Raw genomic sequence first — 27,113 nt, 5'->3', positions numbered from 1 at the left:
ACATTAAACATTATGAACTAAGTTATTATGTTTTAGGCTCTGTACCAGAATAAACTTTATTTTTTAAAATTTTGACAGGGTCACACCGCTACACAATGGTCCATTAACGGTTTTCCAATAAAATCACAAGCTTCTGAATAGGCCGCTCAACTATGTGAGGTTTGCGTGTTGTATTTTGCATCTCGAAGCCTCATTCACCAACCTGAAGCCTGATCCTGCGGACCAAACCATCACCGTCTTCTGGTGCTTCCACAACTCGAGCCAGTTGCCACTGATTCCTGGGTAGCACGTCCTCTTTGATGATGACTATATCATCCACTTTAAGATTTCGACGTGGCATAAGCCATTTTTGTCTTGTGGAAATATCCATAAGGTACTCTCTCTTCCATCTGCTCCAAAACTGTTCAGTAAGATACTGAACTCTGCACCATTTTTCTCTCTCATACAAGTCTTCTTTTACAAACTGTCCTGGTGAAGGCAGTGCAAACTTCGATTTCATCAAAACTAGATGGTTTGTGGTTAGAGGTCCAGGGAATGTAGGATCATTGATTCCAGCCATGCTCAGTGGTCGACTGTTAACGATGAACATAGCTTCATAGAATAGAGTCCTTAAAGATGTGTCATCAATCCGACCATGCCACTGAGACATAGTGGCATTGAGGACACCATGGATGGTTAGAATCTGTCTTTCCCATGCACCACCAGCATGACTAGCAGAAGGGGCATTAAATATGAACTCACATTGGTTGTCGGCTAGGAATGTTTCTACAGCATCTGGGTTACATTGCTTAAGAGATTTCTTCAACTAATTTCTGGCCCCAATGAAGTTTGTACCCTGGTCACTGTACAATTTACAAACTGTGCCCCTTATGCTTATAAGACATCTCAAAGCATTAATGAAAGAGTCCGTTGAAAGATCCTCAAGCATCTAAATGTGGACCGCCTGAGAGGAGAGATGTGAAAAGGAGTCCATATCTTTTGATGTTCTCCACAGCCTTGTTTAGTGACAAATGGTCCAAAACAGTCCATTCCACAATACATGAAAGGATCTGAGATCTCTACTCTTTCTTTAGGAAGTTCAGACATGCGCTGTTCTTCCACTGGTCGCCTTAGTTTCTGACATTGTACGCATTTGCTAATTAGCTTAGCAACTTCCTTACTCCCTCCAATTACCCAGAATCCATTTGATCGGATTTCTGTGAGTGTTTGGCCTCTACCTTGGTGACAGATCTGCATGGAAATGTTCAATGATCAGTCTTGTAACGTGATGGTGTCTTGGGAGAATGATAGGGTGTTTAAGCTCCTGACAGAGTGTTGACTCCTTCAGTCTTCCCCAACGCGGAGAAGTCCCTGATCAAAAACTGGGTCTATTCTGAAGAGGGGACTTGTACGTGGAAGGCTGTGTCCCACCCTCAACATTTCCATCTCTTTGGGAAAGGCAGTTTGCTGAAGGAGATTTATTATTTGGTTGGCAGCCACTCTGCGTTCATCTACTGTTACAAAATTGTCATTTTGAATCTTACTGGGTCTCAGTCTTTTTATTCTTATGACCACTTTGAGGAGTGTTGACCAGCTTGAAAACCTTGACAAATGGCTAAGGATATCACCTTGCTTATTTGTCAAAGTCGTGAGGACTTGGACTCATTTTATTTTGGGATCTCCAACCAACAGTGCAGTCGAAGGACTGGGTATATGGGGAATGTCGTTATCCCACAAAAACTTCGGACCCAACAGCCAAGAAGTTGACATGATACCTGATGCACTGAGGCCTCTGGAGGCATAATCTGCGGGATTCTGAGTTGTGTCGATGTAGTGCCACTGCTTGGGATCTGTGGTTTGACTTATAAATTGCACACGATTAGCAATAAAGACATGGAACCTTTGGCTTCATTGTTAATATAGGCCAGGACTTCTTGAGAGTCAATCCAAAAGAACTCTATATCAATGTGTATCCCAAGCTCTGCTTTTAACATACTGCTTATTCTAGCTGAGGTGACAGCAACAGAAAGCTCTAGTCGTGGGATGCTTGTAACCTTAGTAGGTGCAACTCTTGCTTTAGCCATAACAAGGCTACAATGCACTCATTACTGAGGTATCTAACATAAGAACACACCCCATGTCCTACATCACTAGCATCGCAAAAGTGATGCAGTTCCACCCTCACAACATCTGTTAGGTCCGGTAGGTGGTAAGATCTAGGAACTGTATCACATTTGAAGTTTTCCAAATCATCTTTCCAGGCCTCCCACCGTGAGCGCAAGTTTTCTGGAAGGAGTTCATCCCACTTGACACCACGGCGGCACAACTCCTTTAGGATACTTTTCCTCTTAAGGTGAAAGGAGCCACAAACCCTAGAGGATCATACAAAGAAGAGATGACAGACAGTGCATTCCGACGAGTAGGAGGTTGTTTCTTGGTGCTTATATTGAAACAGAAGGTGTCATTCTTCATTGACCACTGAATACCAAGCGCATGACTTTGAGAAGTTTCACCAGTATTAAAATCGAGTGATTCATTGGTGTCAGCTCTTTCCGATGGAGCAAGATGGGAGAGTGCCTCACTTTGGTTAGAGCTGAACTTATGAAGACGCAACCCTGCTGGTCTACAAAGTGCTTGGATTTTGGTTATGAGTTCTTGTGCTTCTTTGACTGATGAAACACTGGTTTGACCGTCGTCTACATAAATGTTCCGTTCAGCGAAATCAGAGGCTTTGGGGTAGTCTGTTCTGTGTTGTTGTGCCAGGTATTTGAGGCCAAAGTTGGCGCATCCAGGAGAGGAACCGGCGCCAAATAAATGGACAGCCATTCTGTATTCTCTGGTCTCTGTATACAATTATCCATCCTGCCACCACAGAAATCTCAAATAGTTGCGCATGTCTGGACAAACAATAAACTGGTGGAACATTCTTTCAATGTCACAGACTATCGCTACATTTTCTCTCCTGAAACGAAGGAGTACACCCACCAATGAGTTGATCAAGTCTGGTCCTGTGAGAAGAGTGTCGTTCAGTGAGACACCTAGAAACTTGGCAGAACAATCAAAAACGACTCTTAGCAGGTTTTTTTGGGTGGTACACCCCATGATGTGGGATGTACCACACGGTTTCACTATTGGACCGAGAAGGGACTAATTCTGCATCAACATTTCTGATAATGTCGTTCATAAAGGCACTGTAACGTTCATGGTACTGGGTATCAGACATTAGCCTTTTCTTTAGTTCTTACAGTCGAATTTCAGCCAGTCTTTTATTGTTAGGAAGAGCTGGTGGATTATTGGTTTTAAAGGGAAGGGGCATCTCATGGTGCCCATCTGCTCTTTGCTTTATTGCATCACTCAGAATTTGTATAAAAAGCACATCATCCTGAGATACATACTTATCCTCATAGTGTCTCTCATTAAAATCCGACTCCAGGACCTTAGTACATCTGCAACTACTGGCGTAGGCATTTCTTTGACCTTTATTCTGTGCACATAACTATGGCTATCTTCCTTTTCAAGGTGGAGATTACAGGACCCGATAATACTCCATCCTAATATGGTTCTTTGAGCAAAGGGTTCATTTACTTTTCCTGTGACGACTTCTAAGGGGGCTAGTGCTGATGGACAGTCATAACCGATCAGTAAACCAACTTCACAGTCATGTAATGGCTGCAACTTGTTTGCTAATTTTTCAAGGTGGGACCACTGAAGTGCGGTTTCATGAGTAGGGATGTGAGACTTGTCAACTGGGATAAAGTCACGAGAATAAGTTTGTTTGATTTGAATATGAGTTTTAGAGTCAAACCCATGCACTTGTAAGTTGTCAACAAGTTTACTAGCGACAACTGTGTTAACCGAGGTCATCGTGCTAAGTTTTAACTTCACTGGTTGAGCATTAACTCCCAGTTCTGAAACCAAATCCTCTAAAATAAATGATGAGTCACTTTGGTTGTCAAGCAGAGCATACGTAGGTATTTCTTTCTAAGGCTCAGATAAAACGGACACAAAAACGGGTACTATGCTAGACGTAGAAGAGGTTTTTCTTGTCAAAATATGGGTCATGATGTTATGTGCCTCAGCTGGGGTTTCAATATCCTCAGTTTTTATCAGTTTAGGTTCAGTTACTCTTTCTATGTGCAGACAGGTTGGGTGACGTCGTCCACACTTTCTGCAGGAATGACGTCCTCGGCATTCTTTGGATGAGTGACCTTTTCTCAGACATCCAAAGCAAAGATGATTTTCATAAATGAACGATTTCTTGTCACTATCAGACTCTGCTTCAAACTTTGGACACAGAGCTACAACATGATAATCATCTTCACAGAACAAACAAGGTGGCTTAGGTCCAAAGGAGGATACTGAAGGAGACTCGGTGCGTTGCAAAGTAGACTTTGGTTGGGTGTTGGTACTAAATGTTTTAGCTCTTTTAATGAAGGCTCTCTCTTCTGAGGTTTTTTCATTCATTAGAAAAGGTGAAGCAACAGGATTGCAGACAACTTTAGCTTCCTTTTGTAAAAACCCTGTAAATCTGATGAAGTCAGGATATTCTTGGCTTTTATCCAATTCCTCCACCACAACACGACTCTATCTTTGTACTATCCATTCAGGTAATTTTCTTAAAAGCTTGTGATTTTCCTCACAATCATTAGGAATATCCAAACCCTTAACCTGATGGATAGCTTCTGCGCAGCTTTGTAGGAAATCTGCAAACTCAGTGCTATAGGATCATTTGCAGCTGTTCTAGGCCACTTTGTAAGCTTAGCCCAAAAAGCACTTTGGATGATAAACGGGCTGCCATACCTTTCCTGTAAGACACTTCAAATGCCCACATATGCCTGCTCACTGTTACATAAAAATACCCTTCTACTGCTCGAAGTGCTTCATCTGCAAGATACCTCTTCAGATGTAACATTTTTTCACACACAGGTAAAGGTTTATCACCAATAAGTACAATGAAGGATGTCTTCCAGTCCACATGATCTTATGATAATCATGATCTTAGAGGGTCACCGCTAAAAACAGTGGGCTCAGGTACAGAGAGTCTGTTTAAGGCAAGGGAGCTGCAAGAGCCTGAGCTAAGTCAAAATCTTCTCATTCTAGGACAGCAGCTTGGGGCACAGATCTTGGTGCCTGTGGATTTAGGAAGTGATGGTGTTGTGTTGTACTATCATGGGAGTGTTTAGAACGTTCAGAGGCTAGGGTCTGGCTTTCAGTGTCATTTTGAGCACTGAGAGCTCTTACCCGTGCTGCTGCTACCTTCACTTCTCTGTCAGCCTTTAATCTTTGAAGTTTAATTTTTTCATCCTCCAACTTTGCCTTTGATTCGACTTCCTTTATCTTCCATTCAGTTTCCATTTGATTGATTTTACTTTGCTGCACCAGTATTTCTTTTGTGGCCTTTGCTTGCTCCGCTTTAACTGCGAGTTCGGCTTCTGCTTCCACATCCGACTGCCTGAAGAATCTGTCATTGAGTGTATAGCTGAACCGTCTGAATGTGAAGTTTCGGTTTTTGAATCGCCAAACACAGAATCAGTCTTTTTTTTATTTAACATCATACCTACTCTTTCCTTTTCAAGGTGATTATTGAAAGGCTCATCATTAGGTTCCTGTCGTTTGGCGATCACTTCACAAATGTCAGCTGTAAGCACTACACAGGCATCCATCCTCTTAACGATCTCTGATGTCATAGTTTGATTATGGAGGAGAGGATCATAATGTTGTTGTACAGCAGCTTGCTTATCACGGATGTTGTGGGTGGCGCTATTTAGCTCTTCAGGAGAGCAGAAGCCTTATAAGTTTGTCCTAATATCTTTAGCTGCCTTCTTTCAACCATCATATGTTTTATGGAATGCACTGTTATGTTTCTTTGCCATCTGTTCCTTCATTTCTTTACCCGTTTCAGTTAGACACTTCTCACGGGTGCTGGATCTCACCCTTTGTGGCTCTTTTTTACCGGTTTCTTCATTTGAGTCCAACATTGTGTATGTCAATTCGTGTGACTTAACGTAGTGGAGTTACTCTTTTAGATGCTCATACTCACAATAAACATTTAACACCGCATTGACAAAGGGCAAAAGAGTGCAGAGTAAATATAGAGTGTCATCTATTTACAAACTCATTTTCTAATTGAGTGGAAAGTACAGGAACCACAAAGTGCACAGCAATAGTCTCTTATGTCAATAGTCCATACAAAGTTCATTTTCTGCAGGATCTTCAAAGCATAAGTTCCCTTTGACTCGAACAAACTGCACTTATCTGGAATGGAGCCTTCCTTTGTGACGTATGCAGCTTAATTGCTCAGGTTGCAGCACGGATCCCCATTTCTGATCTCAGTGGCTGCATCTGCAGGTGGCTGAAGACTAAAGAAGATGGGGCAATGTCGGTTATACAGACCTGGTTTCAGAAAAACATCCTTAGTAAAATATTCAGAGTGAGTCCTATCTGCAGTAATACCTCATTAATGCAAATTAAAAACTGTTCGTTTATGAACTCATGATGAACACAGGCTTCAACCTCTGGACATCTGCTGTGATTCAGGCCCTGTCCTCACGTAGCCGGGGATCTGCCAAAACGTAGATATTTTTCTACGTTTTGGCCTGTCATCCACACGAAAACGGATCTTTTTAAAAACTCCGGCCAAAGTGAAGATCTGCGTTTTCTCCGTTTTGGGTGTCTGCGTGTGGACAGACAAAACCGGAGTTTTAAGGTCCGCAACGTCACTTTCCGCGACAAAAAATGCTGACATCACGTGTGCGACCTGTGTTTACATTAGCCGGCATCATGGAAGCCTTCGGAGCTGCGCTCTGTCACTACCCGATCCATCAATTGTCCAAGCGCTTTCTGCTTGTTTGTTTTTGCAAGCGGAATTACTGCTCCTTGCGGAAGACCACAGACGAAGGACGAGGTTAAGAACGGGGGAAGTACTGCCGCCTACAGGTCTGGCATGTCCTTAACAACGTATTTATCCGGGTACATTGTGGACAGAGTTTGTTTTTAAAACGCGGTGGTGTGGATGCAAGTTTTTGGAGGGGCGGATATTCGTTTTTAAAAAACCCCGGCTACTTGTGGACTAGGCCTCAGTTTCAGCTAATTTCCCTCAACAGTTTCAGCTGATTGTCCCATTTAGTAATAAAACACAATTTTTGAATCTCTCTCTCTCTCTCTGTTCTGTGTTGCACAGCCATCAGGATCACGCATCCAGAGGCAGAGAAAAAAGATACACCTCCAACCTCATTTTAATATTGTCAATAAAAATTGCAGCAAAGCATCATTTTAAGTAAAACTTAACTTTCATGAGCAAAAACTCAAAAAATAATCAGGAAAGCAGGAAGAAATGTTGTTTCTACATTTTTACTTGAGTTCAAACTATTTAGAAATTTGTTTTTAATCACATTTAACTTGTATTTTATTTAAAATATCTTCAACTTTATATATTTTATGAGAAAAGGTTGTGTTGCATGTTTGGAAAAACAATCATAACATAACAATTACTTGAAATGTTTTGTATTTAAGGGTATTTAAATAACATTAAATGTTCTTTGAATGACCTTCTATAGTTTTTAGAAGTTTTTGTTCATTAATGGCAGAATAGATCAACACTTTAAAAAATGGACATTGCTGCTTAGGTCAGGGCATGGGGTCAGAGACTGAACAGGAACAGGTTGGCTGCTCCTGTGTGCTCAAAATGTTATGTTACTGATCCATTCTACATAAAAAATCGTTCACATGAAGTAGTTTTGTATTTCATTATCTAAAAGTATCTGATTAGTTAATAAACACAATGTTTTGTTTAGATTGATTTTCAGAATCATTAATATCGCATTTCATTTTTATAATATTGATGCATTGAAATACAGAGAAGTCAACTAGTGAATACAATGTATGTTAATATAGTAAGCACAGCATTTTTTTAATATAAGCATATGCACACAAGGAAAGTATCAATGTAATACATCGAATGGCAGTAACTCTTCTGCACTTTTATTTTGTAAAACTAGCTCACGGGCCAACAAAGGTTGGTGACCCCTGGATTACAGATTTACAAGCTGATGTTTTAAAATGAACCGTGTAAATCCAGAGTAGTTAGATCAATACTTTTAGCTGATAAAAATGTAAATTAAGTTAAATGTTCTAGTCATATTCTGCTCCTATTTGTCAAAAACACATTCATATAGAGGACAGGAATTTAAACACTAAAAATATTGAAGTGACTTGCTTAAATGCTTTAGATTCTGTGTGTTTGTGTGTCGTGTTACACAGGAGGAGGACGCTGACGAGGACACTCTGACCACAGACGCTCTGAGTCCAGAGACCGTCTCGGCCCACAAGGCAGATTCACAGGTCAGCAGCTCCTCCGTCTTCCTGTGGTTAAATGATGTGCTTCCCATAATTCTGCTGCTCATCTGTCTACGTGTCCGTAGGTGCAGGCCCTCCTGCAGGAGGTGGAGAAGCTCAGAGAGGAGCTAAGGAGTCGAGATCGAACCATCGCCCAGCTCACCATGCAGCTGGTCTGTGTCTCACTGCTAAAGTGGATCTAACCGCTACTTCACACTGGACGCATCAGAGCGGCAGCAACGTCACAGCTTCAAATAGAATCCATTATAGTCTATGGGGGTGTTTCAAAGCAGCTGTGACATGGAAATTTTCAGATGTGTCCCAGAAGCAGCGCACTGCCCTACTAAATATAGGCTCGAGCTCTATTTTTGCCGCAAGCCGCTTCTGGGACGTGACAATTTCCGCAGTTAGCATAGAGCTAGACAGGAAATCGCACATGGTTTCAGTATAAACCCTCTGGTAATTTTCAAAATAAAAGACTATTGCAGCAGTGCGATTTCATATCTTTGTAGATTACGTCAATGCAAGTGACCTAAAGGCTTATTTAATCCTAGCATCTTTCCAGAAGTGCAACTATGTGTTTTTATGGCTTTAAAGGTGCATTATGTAAAAATATAATGAGAATTTTTCAGTGAGAAAATCCCGAAAGAGTCTAGTGTTTTAATCATTTTGGAAGGAAGGCTATACTGAAACATAATTCATTCCCAGCTGGCTGCAGGGATTATCAGTTTTTCTCCCTTCGAAACAAAGGAAGGGGGACATAGCTATTGTTTACCATCAGTGAGTGTGGGGGTGCCTTGTCTCCTGCGAGCTAATACTGCAGCACCAACAATTGTAATTTGATGACGGCCGGCAAAAGCTCCAGAGATGTTTTAAGTGGTTTCAGTAACCAAATTTCACCACAGAGTGTTATTTTAACTTCCTTTCTACATAAAGCACCTTTATTTCCTGGCAGTGGAAGCAGAGAAGCCACTCTGTGATTGAGATTCTCCCGATGTGTACTGGCATGTAGCGAAGCTGGCGAGTAAGTCATTCCACTATTGTTCTTTGATGCTGATGCCTCCAGTGTGAAGTAGGCGTTACACCTGCTGATTATATATATATATATATATATATATATATATATATATATATATATATATATAAACCGTTTAATTCTGTGAATTAGGAAATAATGTAATAACCCCCTTTAGATTACGGTTGCAAATTCTCATGAAACCACTTCTTGCCTTAAAGCAGTCAGATGGAGTATTATTATTTGTATTTTTTCATAAACCTGCCGTATCTTGTCCTGTACATGTCTGCTGTCCTTTGGTGTACAGTCTGCAGGTGGCAGGGGCCGATTTTATTTCTTTAATTACTGTTGTTCTATTGTTATATAATTACATAAGAAAATAAAACAGATTAATACACAGTTGATATTTTAACATTAGTTAATAAATAGTTCAGTGTATATACTTATGATTATATTATATTATATTGTAAAGCCCTTCATTTTGATGCAGTTCCATATTTTGCCATTTTTAAAGGGACAGTTGTTGTTTTAGTTGGATTCTTGTTAAATAAAATTATTAATAAATTTAAATGGTAGACTGCATGATGATGAATATGATAATATTGACCAGTGGTTTTCTGTTTGTTTAGTTTTTAAGAGTTGTAACCTAAGTTGTGTGTGCAGACCGTTCCCACGCTTACGGCTACGTGCCGCTGTCAGGAGACGACTGAGAAGGCGAATCAGCACACTCAGACGAGTGTGATAGAGAGCAAGAGCTTCGCCTCACAGACGCTGTGGAAAGAACACACAGTAAGAACAACACACAGCCAGATACACAGTGTTGGTTCTGCAAAACAAAAAAGTAGCACCGGAGGTGAAAATACCACACCTGAAACAAAATGAAAGATAAAACAAGCCAATAAACCAGACTTCCCTTTTCACCCTTTTTAAACTTTTACCAGAAATGGTCATGATTCTATAATCATTCTCCTCGACTCTTTGGTGGTGTGTGTTTGAACAGTGAATTATTTCCTTTTTGGTGCCTTTTTCTATCTTTTGTGCTGTGTATCTATGTCTATAGGATCAGTTTGGCAAACTTTATCAGTTGCATTTCAGCCTCATTTCAGCCTCTAATTCTACAGCAGAAACGGTTCATATGGAAACAATTCCGTTAAAGCTGTTATAGCGAATCTGCAAAGAAGTTTTGAATGCTCACCCCTCCTCTCGGGTATCTTCCCTGAGGCGCTTTTGCCAGAACCGGACACCCGTGTTGTTGGAGGAAACCAGATGGTGCTAAACACCAGTCACCATTTTTAGGTCCAAATGTCTTTTGTTGTCCGTGACTTCAAAAAGTGTTTCTTTTCGGGACTCTGGTTGTTTGTTCTAAAGCTGAAGTGGAAGCAGCCGGCTGTTTCTCCTTCTCTGATTATTGAGCAGAGAACCTCTCACACCAGTGGTGTTCTGTTGCTAAATATGTGATTGAGTAATTAACCAACAACCGGATGGTCCAATAGTTGCTTTTGGTTCGAAACGTGTTACTGGTGGAGGTGTTTAGACAAATGCAAGATAACCTTTATTCATTTTTTTAATCTCCACAATATATTTATAGCTTTAGTATGCTGTTAAGAGAAGGGGAAAATGTTTTAAGCGAATTAGTCTTCCAAATTTGCATTTGCAGCTTTATTTCAAGAAAGAAAGAAAACAATATTTTACACAGCGCCTCTCAAGATAAAAATCACAAGGTGTTTCACAAGAACAAATACAAAAAAATGAAAAAGATATTAAAAGTGATTTAAAGAACATCATAAAAATGAGAAAAATAAAACAAATTTGTGGTAAAAAATGAAAGGAAAGGGAAAATGAATAACGAAGACGTAATCAGTGGATCCTGGAAACGGCAGAGTTGGTAGAAAGAGCAGAATAAGGAGAGGGTGATGAAGGTCACACCAAAGCCAGCTTGAACAAGTGTGTTTCAGCTGCTTAAAGGAGACCACTGAGTCCACTGATCTCAGGCTCAGGGGGAGAAAGGTCCAGAGTCTGGGGGCCACAGCAGCAAATAATTTGTCACCTTTGGTCTTTAGCCTGGTGCTGCACAACCAGTAGGCTTTGGTCACTGGACCTCAGGGACCTGCTGGGGGTGTAAGAACTGAGAAGATCGCCAACATATGAATCAATTATTTATAAAGCACCTTCCTACCAACAATCAATGTAGCCCAAAGTGCAGAAGGCAACACAATAAGCTCATATAAAAAATGTAGATATATTGTCTAAAATTGAGGTAAACTGAAGTGCGCCCTGTTTTAAAATAAAATAAAAACTAAGCAATATTTAAAAACATTAACATTAAATAACCACACATAAAAACAACAGCGTTAGAAAACTAAAAGCAGCTGAATGAGTTTAGACGGGTTGGGTTTGTGACCTCATAGCCAACAGTTTAGTTGCTGAAATGATGCTTTTCATGTGCCGACATATTTTAGCAGGTTTTGTACAGCGTTAAACATCAACAACGTTTCCACAGACCATCATTCTGGATCCTGAGTCACTGATTTATGATTCACAACACCTCTTTAGTTACCTAGTTCATCAACCCACCAACTGAATCTGGACATTTCACCAAAAGAGAGACAAATACCAAGAACTGATTTTGACAGTTGACATATTACCCAGAGGGTGAGAAGTAGGGTGGGGTGAGGAGACTGTTCTTTCTTTAGTTTCTGCTTCTCAGTGTTTAGTATGAAAATCCTCTTTTCCTGTGTGTCTCAGGCTTTTCCTCCTGTTGCTTTCCTCTCTCCATCCTGGCAGTATCAGCGCTCCAGGCCTTTCAGGGGAAGGCCAAAGCCCAGCATCCCCTCCCACCTTGCTAGAAAAAGTGAGTCACATGACCCTTTGTGAATTCTACATGCCGCTGACTCACCTTTATCCCCTCATATGTTTCAACTTCTCAAATTTTCTCTAAATTTTTGCAAAGTCAAATAATTCAGTATAAAAGCAGCAAGACTCTTAAGAAATCCTCTGAAAGATTTTCAGAAAGTCTGAAGAACTTTTAATTAAAACCACTTTAATGACTTTATTTCAACAATCAGCTTTCTTTGTCTTTTCTGTCTCCTGCTTGTCCCTTTTTCTACTTTAGACTCCAAACTAGTTAAATCTCCTCCTCCAGCATGGCTGAGACATCCCAACCATTCACAAGAGTGCTGAAATCTGACTGACGTTTGTTTTTCTTTCTAACTGACCTCCCCCTGTCCTCTGTGTGTCTATTCTCTCCTCCATGCCTTCGACCAGGAGTGGAAAGTTTAGTGCTTTACTTCAGTGACTCAGTGTGGTACGGTAGCAACTTTTTACCTTCCTCTTACCTCATCCTCCTCCTCAGTCACCAATTATTTCTCACTTTTTATTGCACCAATAATAACCAAACCAGTTGTCGGGCTTCTGCTGGAACAGATGAATAAATCAAAGTGTTGAAGCTGAATTTAGATATGGGACTGATAATTATGTGGTGTGCTGGTCAGAGGGAATCAGTTCTTTTTATCTTAAGACATAAGTTCTATAATATCTGTGGTGCGATGGTTTATAAACAAGCTGGGATTATCTTGTTAAACTCTTGAATATGGTCCTGGTGCACATCACCACAGCCCACCCCCGTTCCTCAGCTGCTGTGTCCTGGTGGAGCTGAGGATTGTGGGAGTTCTGGCGAGCACGCTGACCCCACTGCAGACGACGAGCCTCCATATCAGAGACTTCATGTGGTGCCTTAAATCCTCCTGAGCTGCTCTGCAGATTAACTCTGAAATGTTGTGGATATTCCTGCTGCCTCTCTGAAGCTTTGGCTTTTCCTTTGAAAGTGTTCCTGTGATGGTTATCATGTCAGCCATCGACCAGGGGAATAAATTAGCAGTAGAAGAAAGTTAAATCTGTCTTATCCGCATGTGTGATGTGATATTGTGGAACTGCAACACTTCTAAAACCCTAAACCCCTCCAACAAATCCAACTCAAACTGTTCTCTAAACCTCCCTTAGATAACGTTTTCCCTCATCAGTCCGAACGTCTCCCATGGCGCTCAAAGCCTTCGCCTCCGCTGTCAGAGCTCACACCATCTGAACCTCTTAATGAGTTGTGCTTTTATTTTATTTAGACAAAAATCTAACTGAGTCAGTATTGCTCTTCAGAGTTCAAATAAAAATGAAATAACAAGAAAATGATTGCAGGACCTTTCCACTACACCCACTAATGTTTAAAGATGACTTTCTAAAGAAAATCCAGCTGCAGAAGGACAAAGGGATCATTCAGGAAGTGGTGGAACATCACAGAGGAGATTCTTTGGTCCAGAGACTCTTTATGAACAACAATCTAATTACTTTTGTGATAAATAATCATTTATTTTGGACCTGCCTAGGGCTGAACCATTTTAGGAAAATATTGAATTGCGATTTTTCTAGAAGAAATTGCGATAAAGCTTGTTGGCAGATGGAAACATGAAGGTCTAAAGTGTCCTGGTAGGTGTCTGTGTTGACTGTAGACTTCAGAGGACATGGAGACCCACATCATCACTGACTTACATCCGTCCTGGTGAAGGTCCCCCAGATTCCTGAAATGCTTCATGTTCAAAATCATTACAAAGCTGTGGTTCTCCCTCTTGCTGCTGCAGCTTCCCCTACCGAACTTTCTCCTTCCACTAAACTTTCAATGAACATGCTTTGATGCGGCACTCTGAACAAGCAGCTTCTCTAGCAATGAGCTCTTGTGGACAGAGTAAAAAAATGTCTTCTGGACACTTGTCCAGTCAGCATTTGTCCCTGTGATTGTGTGTCCTACTGAACGACACTGAGACCATTTAGAGGCTCAGGAAGCCTTTGCAGGTGTTTTGACTTAATTAGCTGATTAGTGTGTGACACCGTGACTTTCTAGTTTTTGCTTTACTATGTTTGAGAAGACTCATTGTTCACCTAATTTTGGGTTTTCTTATCTGTAAACCATAATAATCAACATAAAAAATAAAGGCTTGAAATATTTTCACTCCATGTGGATTGAATCTAAACAACCGATGAGCTACACCTTCTCAAATAAGTCCAAACATGTAGATATATATCGATCTATATAGATAGATGTTGATATATATACACCATTTTCAATATATTCAAATCTTCTAATGCTTTTATTCAAATAATAATGTACCATGTGAAACATGTCTAGTTCTCTAAAGGCTTTGAACATACGTTTTCTCTAAACTCTTCCAAGTCTACCAAAGATGAATACTAACAGAAAGTACATTTATTAGTTTAAAGTCAGTAGACTTGTTTGTAGTATTTATTTTTTTTTTTTTACATTTTGCCAGCTCTTGTTTGGACTCAAAACACTGAAATGTGTTTTCTCAAACATGTGAGTTAAGTGCTGCAGTAAAGGAATACGATATTTGTAATAAAAGGTCTGTTTGTAAGGCCTTTCTCAGCGGCCTAGTGGTAGAGTGTCCGCCCTGAGACTGGGAGATCAGGGATTCGATTCCTGGTCGGGTCATACCGAAGACTTTGAAAAAATGGGACCCAACGCCTCCCTGCTTGACACTCAGCATTACGGGGTTGGATTGGGGGGGTTAAACCACCAAATAGTTCTCGGGCGTGGCTGTGTCTGCAGCTCACCGCTCCCCCAGGGGATGGGTCAAATGCGGAGAACAAATTTCGCACACACACCTATGTGTGTGACAACTAATGGGACTTTGACTTTGACAAAGGTCACTGACATACAAATCATTTGAAAAAAAAAAGTTCAGTTGGACTGAACCATCTAGGTTTTATCTGGCTTTTCAGACACTATATGATAGATGCATATAGCCATCAGTTAAATGTGTCTTTAGGGGAAAATGGACCTCTGGGGAAAATTGCTGCTCTTTCTGGCTATAAACTCTGGAAGCTCAGCAGCTGAAAATGTTGTGGTTTAAGGTAAATCCTATTGATGATGCTCCGTAACTCTACAGAGAGGTCACCTAAAAGCAGTCTGTTATAATCGCATTAAAATATCAGTCATGGATTTTTCAGGCTTTGCTTTATGATGCGTGGCTATAGAGTCATGTCGTGTGGGTAGATGCATTTTAGGAGATCCACATCGGCGTCGTTGTTTCTCTAATTAAAGCTACGTGAGCATTCTTTACATTCCATCCCTCCTCCTGCACGCTGACTCCGAGATGCCTGAATCATCACTCGCCCTGTAATGACACAATAATCAGAATTATTCACCTCATCTACATGCAAAAACGGGACTCTGCAGAGCTCCATTATTCTGCTAATAATTTTCAGAGTAATTGAGTATTTTGACAGCAGCTCATTGCCTGCAGCTCAGCACTAAAAGCTCATGTTTATTCATTATTGCCACGCATCTAATTGTTGATTTAAGTGATGATGCAGCCTGGGGTGATATTAGTCATCTAATGAGCCTCCAGGGGGCAATGAGGGGCCAGTTTGAGTGGATCAGCACTTTACAAGAACAAAAGAGCGAGTGCACATGTTTAACTGTTCCGTAAGTCATCCGAAAAACAGAACAGTAAGAGAGGAAAGACTTGGTAATGAAGTGAGACTCTTCATTGCTCTCCAATGTCATTAACTTTTTTTGTCCTTCCTTCAGTGTGTTTTCACTCCTGTTTATGCATTAGTTCTTATTTTGTCTCATTTTTCTTCATATTTTGAATCTTCTCTTTAATATCTGCATCCAGTCATGCATCATTTATGAGGATTGTATTGAAACCTCTGAGGGAAGCAAGTAGAAAAACAGGCTGCAGTTGTGTGATCTGCCAGCAGATGTCAGTGTTTAGCTGTGAATGCTGCCTGTACTGCCGCAGCCTCATTCCGACCCCCAGATGTTTTAAATGATAGATTCAATGTAAAAACTACAAATGAATAATTTTTGATTTTTGGTGACTGTTACACCCCTCTATGGGCTCAGCTAGGAAGGTGAGGGGAATAAACATAAGATGGACCAGTCTAACAAAAAGTGACCCTCGTTGGGGAGAAAAAGGCTTGTCCAAGCAAGACCAAACTCAAAGTTTCCTTTCAAGGATTTTATTACAAAAAGAAAGTACCAAAAGAAGGGCCAAAAACCCTTACCAAACTGAGTTTAAACGAATAACTAAAAATGTCCAGAGGACCAACCACTCTTAAAATTAATCTCCTTTATTTAAAAAGGGAATGAAACAGCAAAAGGGGAAAATCCCACCCCTAAATTAACCAAGGTTTGTCTAACAGACAAAACCAAATGCTCAATTAACTTAGGTTACCCAAACAACAAAAATAGCTCAGGAAACTGAGACTTCAAAAGGGGAATAATCCCCACCTGGTAATTTAAACCACAAGATGGTCTAGCAGACACACCAAAACCAAAATTACCGCTTAAATGCAACTATCCCAAAACACAAAAGGTTCTAAAGCTGCTTCTTTACAAAAAGCCAACAACAACCTGTTAACTGCCAACGGGGAGAGAACAAACGTTGCCTCTGCAACTCCAAACATTTCTCTCCCCTGATGAGCTCCAGCTGGCCGCTTTTGAAGGGCCGGCTGATGAGATAAAAAGTCCCAGCTGCTTGTGCCTGCCGCTCCGGCGCTCTCCATGGTGCTGGAGTAAGGACAACATCTCAGAGCGTAGCTGTCCGTGGTGCTGCGCTGCTGCACAGGGAACGGCGCGGAGCACACCTCTGGGCTTCAAAACGGCTGCGGCCGTAACATCCCCACCCTTAAAAGAAAAAAGGAGGGGGTGAGATAAAGAATCTAAAACCATACCTAAGACACCACCATCTTTTTTCTTAAAACGCAAGATACATTTAAAACTCAACAGTATCCTCCATTTGCACACAACCAGGGCATCCCGCTAACTACCTATGGGGGAGCTTCTCTAACTCAACCCTTGCTCTTCATGCGGGTTAAGGCGGGCAGATTAAGCACATGTGTGGGTGTACACATACAAACCAGCGACGACGAGGGGTGGCCCATTGGCAAGCCCATCCCCCATCACCCTGGGGTGCTCCCGAGATGTCTGCAGGACACAGACAACACTAGCCTCTTGCCGCAACCCTAGAGAAAACAACAAACGGCAACACCCTAAAGAGGGTGAAGCCCTTGTGCCTACAAGGGGCCCTGGAAGGAGGAGTTAAAACAAATTGTATGCATCTGTGATATGTAGTGGTTATTGGACGCTACAGGTTACCAAAACTTCTGGACAACCCATCAGCAATGATGTTGTTAGTCCCCTTCTTGTGTCGAACCTCGATGGCATATTCCTGTAGGATGAGCGCCCACCGCATGAGCCGCTGGTTCTGGTTATACATCCTACTGAGGAAAGTCAAAGGGTTATGGTCTGTATACACTATTGTAGGAGAACAACTGGAACCCACGTAAACGTGGAAATGCTGCAATGAAAGGAGTAGAGCCAACGTTTCCTTTTCAATGGTGGAATAGTGCAGTTGGTGTCGGTTGAACTTCTTAGAAAAATAACAGACCGGATGATCAATACCAGCTGAATCTTCCTGGATCAGCACACTTCCAGCGGCTATAGCGCTGGCATCAACTTCCAGCTTGAACGGCCTGGTCAGATCGGGTGCAGCCAGGACAGGAGCAGAGCACAGCAGCAGCTTGGCAGCCTCAAAAGAGGCTTGGCACTCCGAAGTCCATTCAAACTTCCTTTTGGGACTTAGCTGATCTGTGAGAGGAAGAACAACGGCAGAAAAGTTTCGACAAAACCCCCTATAGTATCCAACCATGCCCAGGAACCGTCTCAGTTCTCGGCGAGTAGAGGGAGGAGGAAACGACATCATAGACTTCACCTTTTCATGCAGGACCTTTACTTTCCCCTGCCCAACTTCTTTACCTAAGTAAGTGACGGTAGCCTTAACAAAGTCACATTTGGCCAAGTTCAGGGTCAGGTTGGCCTGCACCAGACGATCAAATAACTGAGTGAGAGTGTTGAGGTGTTCTTCCCAGGTGTCTGTATAAACAACAATATCGTCGAGGTAAGCACTACAATGTGAGAGGCCAGAAGTAAGTGTTAATTAACCTTTGGAAGGTGGCAGGTGCATTTTTCATGCCAAAGGGTAACACAGTGTACTGTAAAAAGGCATCTGGGGTAACAAAAGCTGACATAAGAGAAGCTTCTTCTGTTAAAGGTACCTGCCAATATCCCTTTAACAGGTCCAACTTAGTCACAAACTTGGAAGGTCCCACACTGTCAACGCAATCATCTATACGGGGTAGAGGATACGAGTCTGAGATGGTAACCGCATTTAACTTCCTGTAATCGGTTATAAACCGAGCGGTTCCATCTGGTTTCCTCTCCACCAGACAGGGTGAACTCCAGGGGCTCCTGCTGGGAATAGCAAAGCCATTTTTCAATAAGTACTCCGTTTCTTCTTTCATAATCAGTCTTTTCTCGGGACTAGCACGGTACGGATGCTGTCTAATGGGCTTGGCTTCACTCACCTCAACATGATGTGCTAACACAGTGGTCTGAGTGGGCACATCAACAAACAGACTCTTCCTAGAGTGAATTAACTTCACCAAGTCTCCAGCCATTTCAGGTGACAAATGTGTTATCTGTCCTTCCAGTTCCTTAAGTGCCTCGGAGTTATTTAACCGAGGACTACAACTAGAGGGGAAGTCTTCTCCGACTTCACCAGCTTCCTGTGGTACCATAGGTTTGTTAGCAGCATCTGGTACTAAAACACAAGTTGTTACAGGTTTAGACAGAGGGGAACCATCCTCATAGCACTTCAACATGTTAACATTGCAAACCCTGCTTTTCTGTCTCCTGGCAGGTGTGTGTAGCACATAATTTGTGTCCCCGAGCTTACTCAGGATCTCAAATGGTCCCTCAAATTTGGTGCTGAGAGCCGAATTGGACAAAGGAGTTAGAACCAGTACCTTGTCTCCAACTGCAAAGTTACGTCTGGTTGCCGTCTTATCCTACTGAACCTTCATCTTCAGTTTAGCTTTGTCCAAGTGAGTTTTAGCAATAGAGTTTGCTTCCTTTAATCTTTTCTGGAAGAGTTGGACATACTCCCGCACTTTTCTGTCAGGCGGATCAGAAAAAAGAAATCTCTCTTTTAGAGCTTTCAGGGGACCACGAGGAGTGTGTCCAAACACAAGCTGGGCAGGACTAAAACCAAGAGAATCCTGCACAGCCTCACGAGCAGCAAACAACACAAAAGGCAATCCTTCTTCCCACGTTTTGCTTTTACTTAAGCAATACTTTGTCAGCATTGCCTTTAAAGTTTGGTGCCATCTTTCCAAAGCGCCTTGACTCTGAGGATGATACGCGGATGACATGACATGTGTGATTCCTAAGGTTTTTGTTACCTGTTTGAACAGTTTAGATTTGAAGTTTGTCCCTTGGTCGGTCTGTATTACCTTTGGTAACCCAAAGATGGAGAAGAAATGGGTTAGAGCTCTGATTATAGACCTGGTGGTGATGGAGTTCAGCGGTATGGCCTCCGGAAACCTTGTAGCTGAACACATAAGGGTTAACAAAAATCGCTTTCCTGTTCTAGAAGGAGGTAAAGGTCCCACACAGTCTAAGATGACATGGTCAAAAGGCGTACTCACTACAGGAATGGGCTGTAACGGGGCAGGAGGAATGGGCTGGTTCGGCTTTCCTGTCATCTGACAGACATGACAACGCCGACAGAAGAGAGACACCTCTTTCTTCATCCCTGGCCAAAAGAAATGCTGCAACAACAGTTTATAAGTTTTGTTGACACCCAAATGGCCAGACCAGTCACTCTCGTGTGCCAAGGAGACCACATGTTCTCTGTAAGAGGATGGAACAATTATTTGTTTCACCAACCCCCATTCCATGCCCTCAGCCGCGGGCTGAGGCCAACAACGCACCAGCACATCATTATCTAATAAATAATGTGTTGTAGTTTTGTCTGTTTTATCTGAAGTGGTCACCTGTTCAAAATAAGGTTTCAGAGTAATATCACTCTTCTGTGCAGCAGAAAGGGTTTCTGCCGTAAGTGGAAAAGGTTCTCCTTGCTGAGGATCAGCATCAGCCTTTTCTCTCTGCTCTTCTGCGTCTGATGACGGAACAAATCCAAGTTCATCATGGGCTGTCTGTTCGGAGTCATCACTGAGGAGTCTCATCAGCACCGAGTCACTTAACTGGATGTCCGCATTATTCTGCGTTTGCGAACGGGTGACAGCACAAGCTGGGTAAAAATGTGAATCAGCAGCACAATTTACATGTTCGGCTTGAGGTTGAGGAACTACTTCTAGAAGAGGTAGCACTTTACCTCCAGCAACATCATTCCCCAACAACACATCAACCCCGTTTACCGGTAAATGGTCACAAATGGCAACATCAAAGCAGCCGCTAACGAGCTGGCATTCCAGGTGAACGCGGTGCACCTGGGCAGGCAGGGATTTCATTTCAATTCCCTGTAACAAAACAGCGTACCCGCGTGAACTACTGGCTGAAAATGGGAGTGCGCTGCTCAGTATTAACGTTTGAGACGCACCTGTGTCTCTCAAAATGCGAACGTTTTGCTTGTCTGCATCACCAGGAGTCAACGAGATCTCCCCCGAAAGAATAAAGGGTGCAAAACAAGCATCAGGCTCCCCGGCGGCGCACAAGGGGTTAACCACAGGCGACTTTTTAAGGAATGCAACTTCCTTAGGAGCTGCAGTGGGCTTCCCGTTCTTTTTCTGCAACATAAAACAATCCTTAAGAACGTGTCCCGTTCTGTGACAATAGTAACAGGTACGGGTTTCAGGATTTCCGTTTTGAGAGCTTCTTTTTATGGATTTCTTCATCAAAACGGGCTGAACGTCTTTTCTCTCATCTCTCCTCACAATCTCTCTGTGAGTGAGTGTGAATTCGTCCGCTAAAAGGGACGCAGCTGATAAAGTGCTGACTTTTTGTTCGTTTAAGTAGGTTACCAGTCTCTCAGGCAGCTTACGTTTAAAATCCTCCAAAAGGATAAGCTCTCGGAGGTCACTCAAAGTTTTAATTTTTGTGGACGCACACCATTTATCAAACAGCATGCTTATTTCACGTGCAAATTCCACATGTGTTTGTCCAGCACTTTTCTTAGCTTGTCTGAATTTTTGACGATAAGCTTCAGGGATTAACTCATACGCTTGTAGTATAACAGTTTTCACTCGGTCATAGTCCAGACTATCTGTGACAGGGAGCGCAGACAGAACTTCTAAAGCTCTGCCGCTCAGCTTGCACTGGAGCAGCAGAGACCACACCCCGCGCGGCCACTGCAACGTCTCCGCAATTCTTTCAAAAGCTACAAAATAGCTGTCAACCTCGGTCTCTCTAAATGTAGGCATTAAGGAAATGCACTTACTAATGTCAAAGGCCGGGGTTGTGGCGGGTTGCGGAGCTTTGGTGGGCGTGATATGAAGTCCAGGGTTGGAAAGCTGGGCTTCCAGTTCCAATTTCCTTATTCTCACAGCTGTGTCAGCTTCAATCTCCATCCTCCGAACCTCCAGTTCCATCTGGAGTCTTTTAGCCTGGGCTCTCTCCTCTCTTTCCATGTCCAGACGTGCCAGCCGCACCTGCAGTCGTGCGTCTCGAGATCCTTCCGTCGGCGAACCTGGGGAGGTCGGAACAGACTTTCGTACGGTTAGAGGAGTTTTTCCTGTCTCCATCGTCTCACCCTCATGATCCTCCGCAGCAGCAGGGACTTCAGGATCGTCACATTCATCAGGATCTGCAGGAGATCCTTCTGGTTCCGTCTTTGCACCAGACTCATTCTCAGTCTTTAAAATCCCCATGTCCTCCAAATGCTCCACAATGAGCAATTTCAAGTCTTTTTTCAGCACAGGGTTTGGGATGTCAAGAGCAAGGTTGACAGCTATCTGCAGAAGGTCAGCCTTGCGGCAACGCTCCAGCACCTCACGGGATGGAGCCTCCATAAATGTCTCCACACAAAACTGAGCCATGTTTAAGCACAAAACAAAATGACACAACACAAAACAGCGTGGGTTTTGTGTCTTCACAAAACCAACAAAGAGCAAATGTTAAAACTAGTCCAAACGTTTGGCACGGGCTTAACTGATCTAAAACAGGCTATAACCGTGTAATAAAACAGCTATAAATCAGTGAAATCCCGGACGAGCCCCCATTTATGTTACACCCCTCTATGGGCTCAGCTAGGAAGGTGAGGGGAATAAACATAAGATGGACCAGTCTAACAAAAAGTGACCCTCGTTGGGGAGAAAAAGGCTTGTCCAAGCAAGACCAAACTCAAAGTTTCCTTTCAAGGATTTTATTACAAAAAGAAAGTACCAAAAGAAGGGCCAAAAACCCTTACCAAACTGAGTTTAAACGAATAACTAAAAATGTCCAGAGGACCAACCACTCTTAAAATTAATCTCCTTTATTTAAAAAGGGAATGAAACAGCAAAAGGGGAAAATCCCACCCCTAAATTAACCAAGGTTTGTCTAACAGACAAAACCAAATGCTCAATTAACTTAGGTTACCCAAACAACAAAAATAGCTCAGGAAACTGAGACTTCAAAAGGGGAATAATCCCCACCTGGTAATTTAAACCACAAGATGGTCTAGCAGACACACCAAAACCAAAATTACCGCTTAAATGCAACTATCCCAAAACACAAAAGGTTCTAAAGCTGCTTCTTTACAAAAAGCCAACAACAACCTGTTAACTGCCAACGGGGAGAGAACAAACGTTGCCTCTGCAACTCCAAACATTTCTCTCCCCTGATGAGCTCCAGCTGGCCGCTTTTGAAGGGCCGGCTGATGAGATAAAAAGTCCCAGCTGCTTGTGCCTGCCGCTCCGGCGCTCTCCATGGTGCTGGAGTAAGGACAACATCTCAGAGCGTAGCTGTCCGTGGTGCTGCGCTGCTGCACAGGGAACGGCGCGGAGCACACCTCTGGGCTTCAAAACGGCTGCGGCCGTAACAGTGACACTAAAACAATATTTCATAGATGTACTCACCATTGTACTTTACATGAGATACTTTATTTAGCTTTTTTCTGATCATATTTCAGAAAAAGACCCAGTTTGCCTCCTTTTTTGAGTGAATTATAGTATGCATTTAATGTATATAGTTTTAATTTAGCCGTAAATTATGTAAAGTCTTTTCAGTTTTTGCACAATAATGTATCAAACCACAATTCATATCAGAATGTTAAACCAATCTTCCTTCTCTTTGTTTCACTAGTTACAGTGCAGCAAAGTCACACGCAAATAAACATTAGTTATTTTAATGATTATTTCTAATTCTAATCCGACAGTGTTTCATGCAGGCTGAACATGAAAATAGTCTCCTACACCTATCTCCTGCATTAGCTTCTGACAGAAAATAGACAGTAAAACTCTAGGATTAGAGTCAGATCTATGTCACACTGTCACTTAGCATTCATGGACTCACCCATTTTGACTCAAGACGGGGAAGGCTGTTGTTGGTTTAGAGTACAGGAAACAGCAGAGAACGTTTTAGCTAGCATAAGCTAAAACCAATGGGCGACAATTAGCATTGGGCGACGGTGGCACAGGAGTTAAGTGCTCGCCCCGTAATCGGAAGGTTGCAGGTTCGAGCCCCGCTCAGTCTGTCGCTGTCGTTGTGTCCTTGGGCAAGACACTTAACCCACGTTGCCTGCTGGTGGTGGTCGGAGGGACCGGTGGCGCCAGTGCTCGGCAGCCTCGCCTCTGTCAGTGCGCCCCAGGGCAGCTGTGGCTACATTGCAGCTCATCACCACCAGTGTGTGAATGTGTGTGTGAATGGGTGAATGACTGGTTGTGTTGTAAAGCACCTTGGGGGGTTCCAGGACTCTAGAAGGCGCTATATCAAATACAGGCCATTTAAGCTAACTGTTAGCATTAGCAACTCCACCACACAGCAGAACTCCTCTAGGTTTGTGATATTTTGTGGGTATAAAACATTGACGTTATGGAGTAAAAGGAGTCAGTGTAGTGTTGTTGTCGGAGAGATGTCCAAAATATCTGTAAATAAGACTCCCAAATCCTGTCGTCTGAAGCTGCTTTCTCCTCTGGCTGAATTCTCTGTGCTGAAACTGGCGCGTCTGAGCTCCCCCTCCCTGTACAACTTACAAGGCACTCATTCCTACAAGAGACCACTGCAAATGTATTGATTAAACAAGTGTTCAACACCTTGAAATTATTAGTTTGATGTTTTGGTTTAACCATTTTGCAGCATCTGCGATCTGAGGTGTTGTAGAGCTCTGAAGAACAAAAACACATAACAAGAACAACCAAAATGTTGATGTTTACACTCAGCTGAGACATCTGTGTGATCTCCGCTCATCACCTCTCTGTTTGCCTCTTCACATCTAAAGAGAGAAAATCAACAACAGACTCTCAATATAACTGCATGACAATTTTCCCATTGGAGAAACACACACACACACACACACACACACACACACACGCATAAAGGCAAACAAATGAAAAACAGGTTCTCACACTCAGATCAAAGTTGTGGTGTGTGAAATGACCAGCTATCTGTGAGAAGAACTCTGTTTCTTTCCTTTTCTGCTCTAATGTTGATCAATGATGTAACAGAGTGTTTTCTGTATAACACTGGCTGCTTACAAGTCAGCAACCTCCCTGAAAACTACATCACAGGTTCTGTTTTATTTAAGTCCAAGCTCACGTTTCTCAGAACAGTTGTTTATCATGTCTGATTTGCTGCATCAGCTGATAAAAATCTAAACCTGACATTTTTATTTTCCAGTCACCGATACTTCACTCCTCCGATCCAGAAGACCAGAAACCACTGACACATCAAGCACCGCCTCCAGGTAACTCCACTTATGCTGAAATGCCCGCCCACAGGCTCCTCCCCTTTCATAAAACCGAGGCCACCGACTGTTCATTGCAAAGAGGAGGAAGTGATGGAAAATGTCAGTTGGAGGAGGAGGAGGGGAACAGCAGGAGAGAAACCTGCAGACCCAGGCTGCCCCCACAGCCCTCCAGGCTGTGCCACTTCCTGTTCCGCACGTCCAGCTCCACCCTAAAGTCTCAGAAACCAAGGCAACCATCAGGACTTTGTGAGTCAGACTGTGTAGGACCTTCGGGGGTGAAGCTCAAAGCTTCTCCCTCCAGCTCTTCCCGCCTCCCCAAACCTAAAAGCCACTGAGGTGAGCAGCAGTCTGAGTTCTGTCAGTAACAGCAGAGCATGGCTGCCTTTCCTGTATCTGACCCCTATTATTTACTAATATTTGCGTCACTGCTTCTTAATCCCAGCCCCTCTGATACCATAAAGTTGTTCAAAAAGAAGCAAAAAGAAAGATGGCAAACCCTGACAAAAAGCAGTGTTATGTAGGCTAAAATGAAGATGCACACAATCTGGAGCCTCGCCCCGATTCTCACCCCGATTTCTGTCTTCCCTGTTTGCTTGGAGACGGAGACATTATTTATTACTGGACCCAGATATATTGTGCTGCTCATGATATTCTAATATTTAAGGTCCTTTGATGTTATTTCACAGACTCCATCTGGCTCCATCTGCCCTCGCTCAGAGAGGAAGTTAAGTCTAGAATCAAACGGAGTCAAAAACACAAGACCAGCTGGAACGTTTAGAAAAGATTTAATCCAAGGATTTGCTTTTACAGACAAAGCCATCTGTGCAAAGCTCTGAGTAAAAACTTTTCACTTAAAGTTTTACCTCTAAATCTCTGAAACCAAACTAAAAAGTAAAACATTCCTTCAGTGACACTGTCTGACTGTTCCTCCTTCATCCTCTGAGTCTTCAACACCAGATAGTCACTCCGTCAACATGCAAGCCTTTGTTCTGCTGCCCATCATCCCCTTCGGAACGTTCTGACACTAAAAGCTCTCCAGTCTCTCAGGACTTCAGTTCTGGCTTTCTTAGTCTTGTTGTCTTTATTTTGGTTTGTTCAGATAAAATCTCATTTTTTGTAAAATCTTTTCCTTCTAAACCGGTTTCACCTTTTTCTTTGCACCACTTGAGGAATGTAACACAGCAGCTCCAAGGATGTTTTCCCTCTGCTTATGTGATGCTTCTAATGAACCAAGTGATCTTTTACCACATCTCCCTGAAAGTTTTCCAGATTTCATAAGAAACTGGCTCTGAGGGTTGGAGATCAGAGGATGTGAAGCAGACTAAGGACTTACACCATGGACTGACAACTTGAGTCTCTGTTAAACTCAGTGAAACCATCCCTCTGTGTAGCTGCTGAATTATTTCATCATTAACATTCAGGGGAAGAGGAGCCGTTTGCTCAGCGTCTCTTTCCTTCAACAGAAACCTGACATTTGAGCCGTCCTCTATCTCCCGGAATGGTTCAACTTAACGGCTCCTCTTCAGACTTGATGTCACATTTCAGTTCAGAATCTGAAAGCAGCACACATTTCCAGAAAGATGTTAACATTTTGTTAAGTCAACCAAAATGTAGTCACTTGGATTTCTTCGGTAAAATGAACCCACTGACATTTTCCCTCCGCTGGCGCATCAACCCCAACCAGTAAAATATCACCTCCTTTGTATCCACGGTGATCTCTCGGCTCTGCTCGCTGCTACCTTATACAAAACTATATGCAATAAGATATGCAACAGTGTTCATGAAACAGACATTCAGAGGCAGAACAGAAAATCACAATGCTAAACCAGCTTTGCTTAGTGGCACAGTTGAACAGCTGAGGATGGTAAGTGACTGCAGAAAACCTCAGAACAAGCACATGCTGGCACTTAGAGAGACAGGGGTACGAGCTAGAGTAAAACAAGTCTCATGTGACTACAGCAGCTTTGTGTTCACATCTGTTTTTATAACAAACAAAATAAATACTTTGAGTTTTGGATTGTTCATCAAAT

General features: G+C 42.5%; 2 protein-coding genes across 4 annotated transcripts in view; one reads left to right on the top strand and one right to left on the bottom strand.

Moving 5' to 3' along the window:
* The window catches only part of LOC107387256 (serine-rich coiled-coil domain-containing protein 2), a 96,881-nt gene extending 71,317 nt beyond the window's left edge, over nucleotides 1-25,564 (top strand). For all 3 annotated transcript variants that reach the window (XM_054749457.2, XM_054749455.2, XM_054749454.2), the window contains exons 11-14: nucleotides 8,239-8,319; nucleotides 8,400-8,486; nucleotides 9,992-10,117; nucleotides 25,014-25,564. In XM_054749457.2, coding sequence (XP_054605432.2) covers nucleotides 8,239-8,319; nucleotides 8,400-8,486; nucleotides 9,992-10,117; nucleotides 25,014-25,418 — 699 coding nt within the window. In that variant the 3' untranslated portion in view covers nucleotides 25,419-25,564. The remainder of the gene's footprint in view (nucleotides 1-8,238; nucleotides 8,320-8,399; nucleotides 8,487-9,991; nucleotides 10,118-25,013) is intronic.
* On the bottom strand, nucleotides 19,539-22,433 carry LOC139063553 (uncharacterized). Its single transcript, XM_070545808.1, has 2 exons — nucleotides 19,886-22,433; nucleotides 19,539-19,788 (listed from the first exon to the last, which is right to left on the bottom strand). The coding sequence occupies exons 1-2, from the start codon at nucleotides 22,232-22,234 to the stop codon at nucleotides 19,759-19,761; spliced, it is 2,379 nt and encodes a 792-aa protein (XP_070401909.1). The 5' UTR covers nucleotides 22,235-22,433; the 3' UTR covers nucleotides 19,539-19,758.
* Nucleotides 25,565-27,113: the final 1,549 nt, after the last annotated feature.

The sequence above is a fragment of the Nothobranchius furzeri genome, chromosome 16, assembly GCF_043380555.1.
Source record: "Nothobranchius furzeri strain GRZ-AD chromosome 16, NfurGRZ-RIMD1, whole genome shotgun sequence".
In the NCBI taxonomy this organism is placed as follows: domain Eukaryota; kingdom Metazoa; phylum Chordata; class Actinopteri; order Cyprinodontiformes; family Nothobranchiidae; genus Nothobranchius; species Nothobranchius furzeri.
The sequence above is the reverse complement of the archived record's forward strand: the minus strand, read 5'-3'. Positions and strand labels throughout refer to the sequence as shown.

Excerpts from the sequence above, each read along its gene's own strand:
- LOC139063553 (XM_070545808.1), bottom strand. The coding sequence starts at position 22,234 with ATGGCTCAGTTTTGTGTGGAGACATTTATGGAGGCTCCATCCCGTGAG. Across the intron at positions 19,789-19,885 it reads CGTTACAGCCCATTCCTGTA|CTACAAGGTTTCCGGAGGCC; the intron begins GTGAGTACGCCT and ends TTATGTGTTCAG.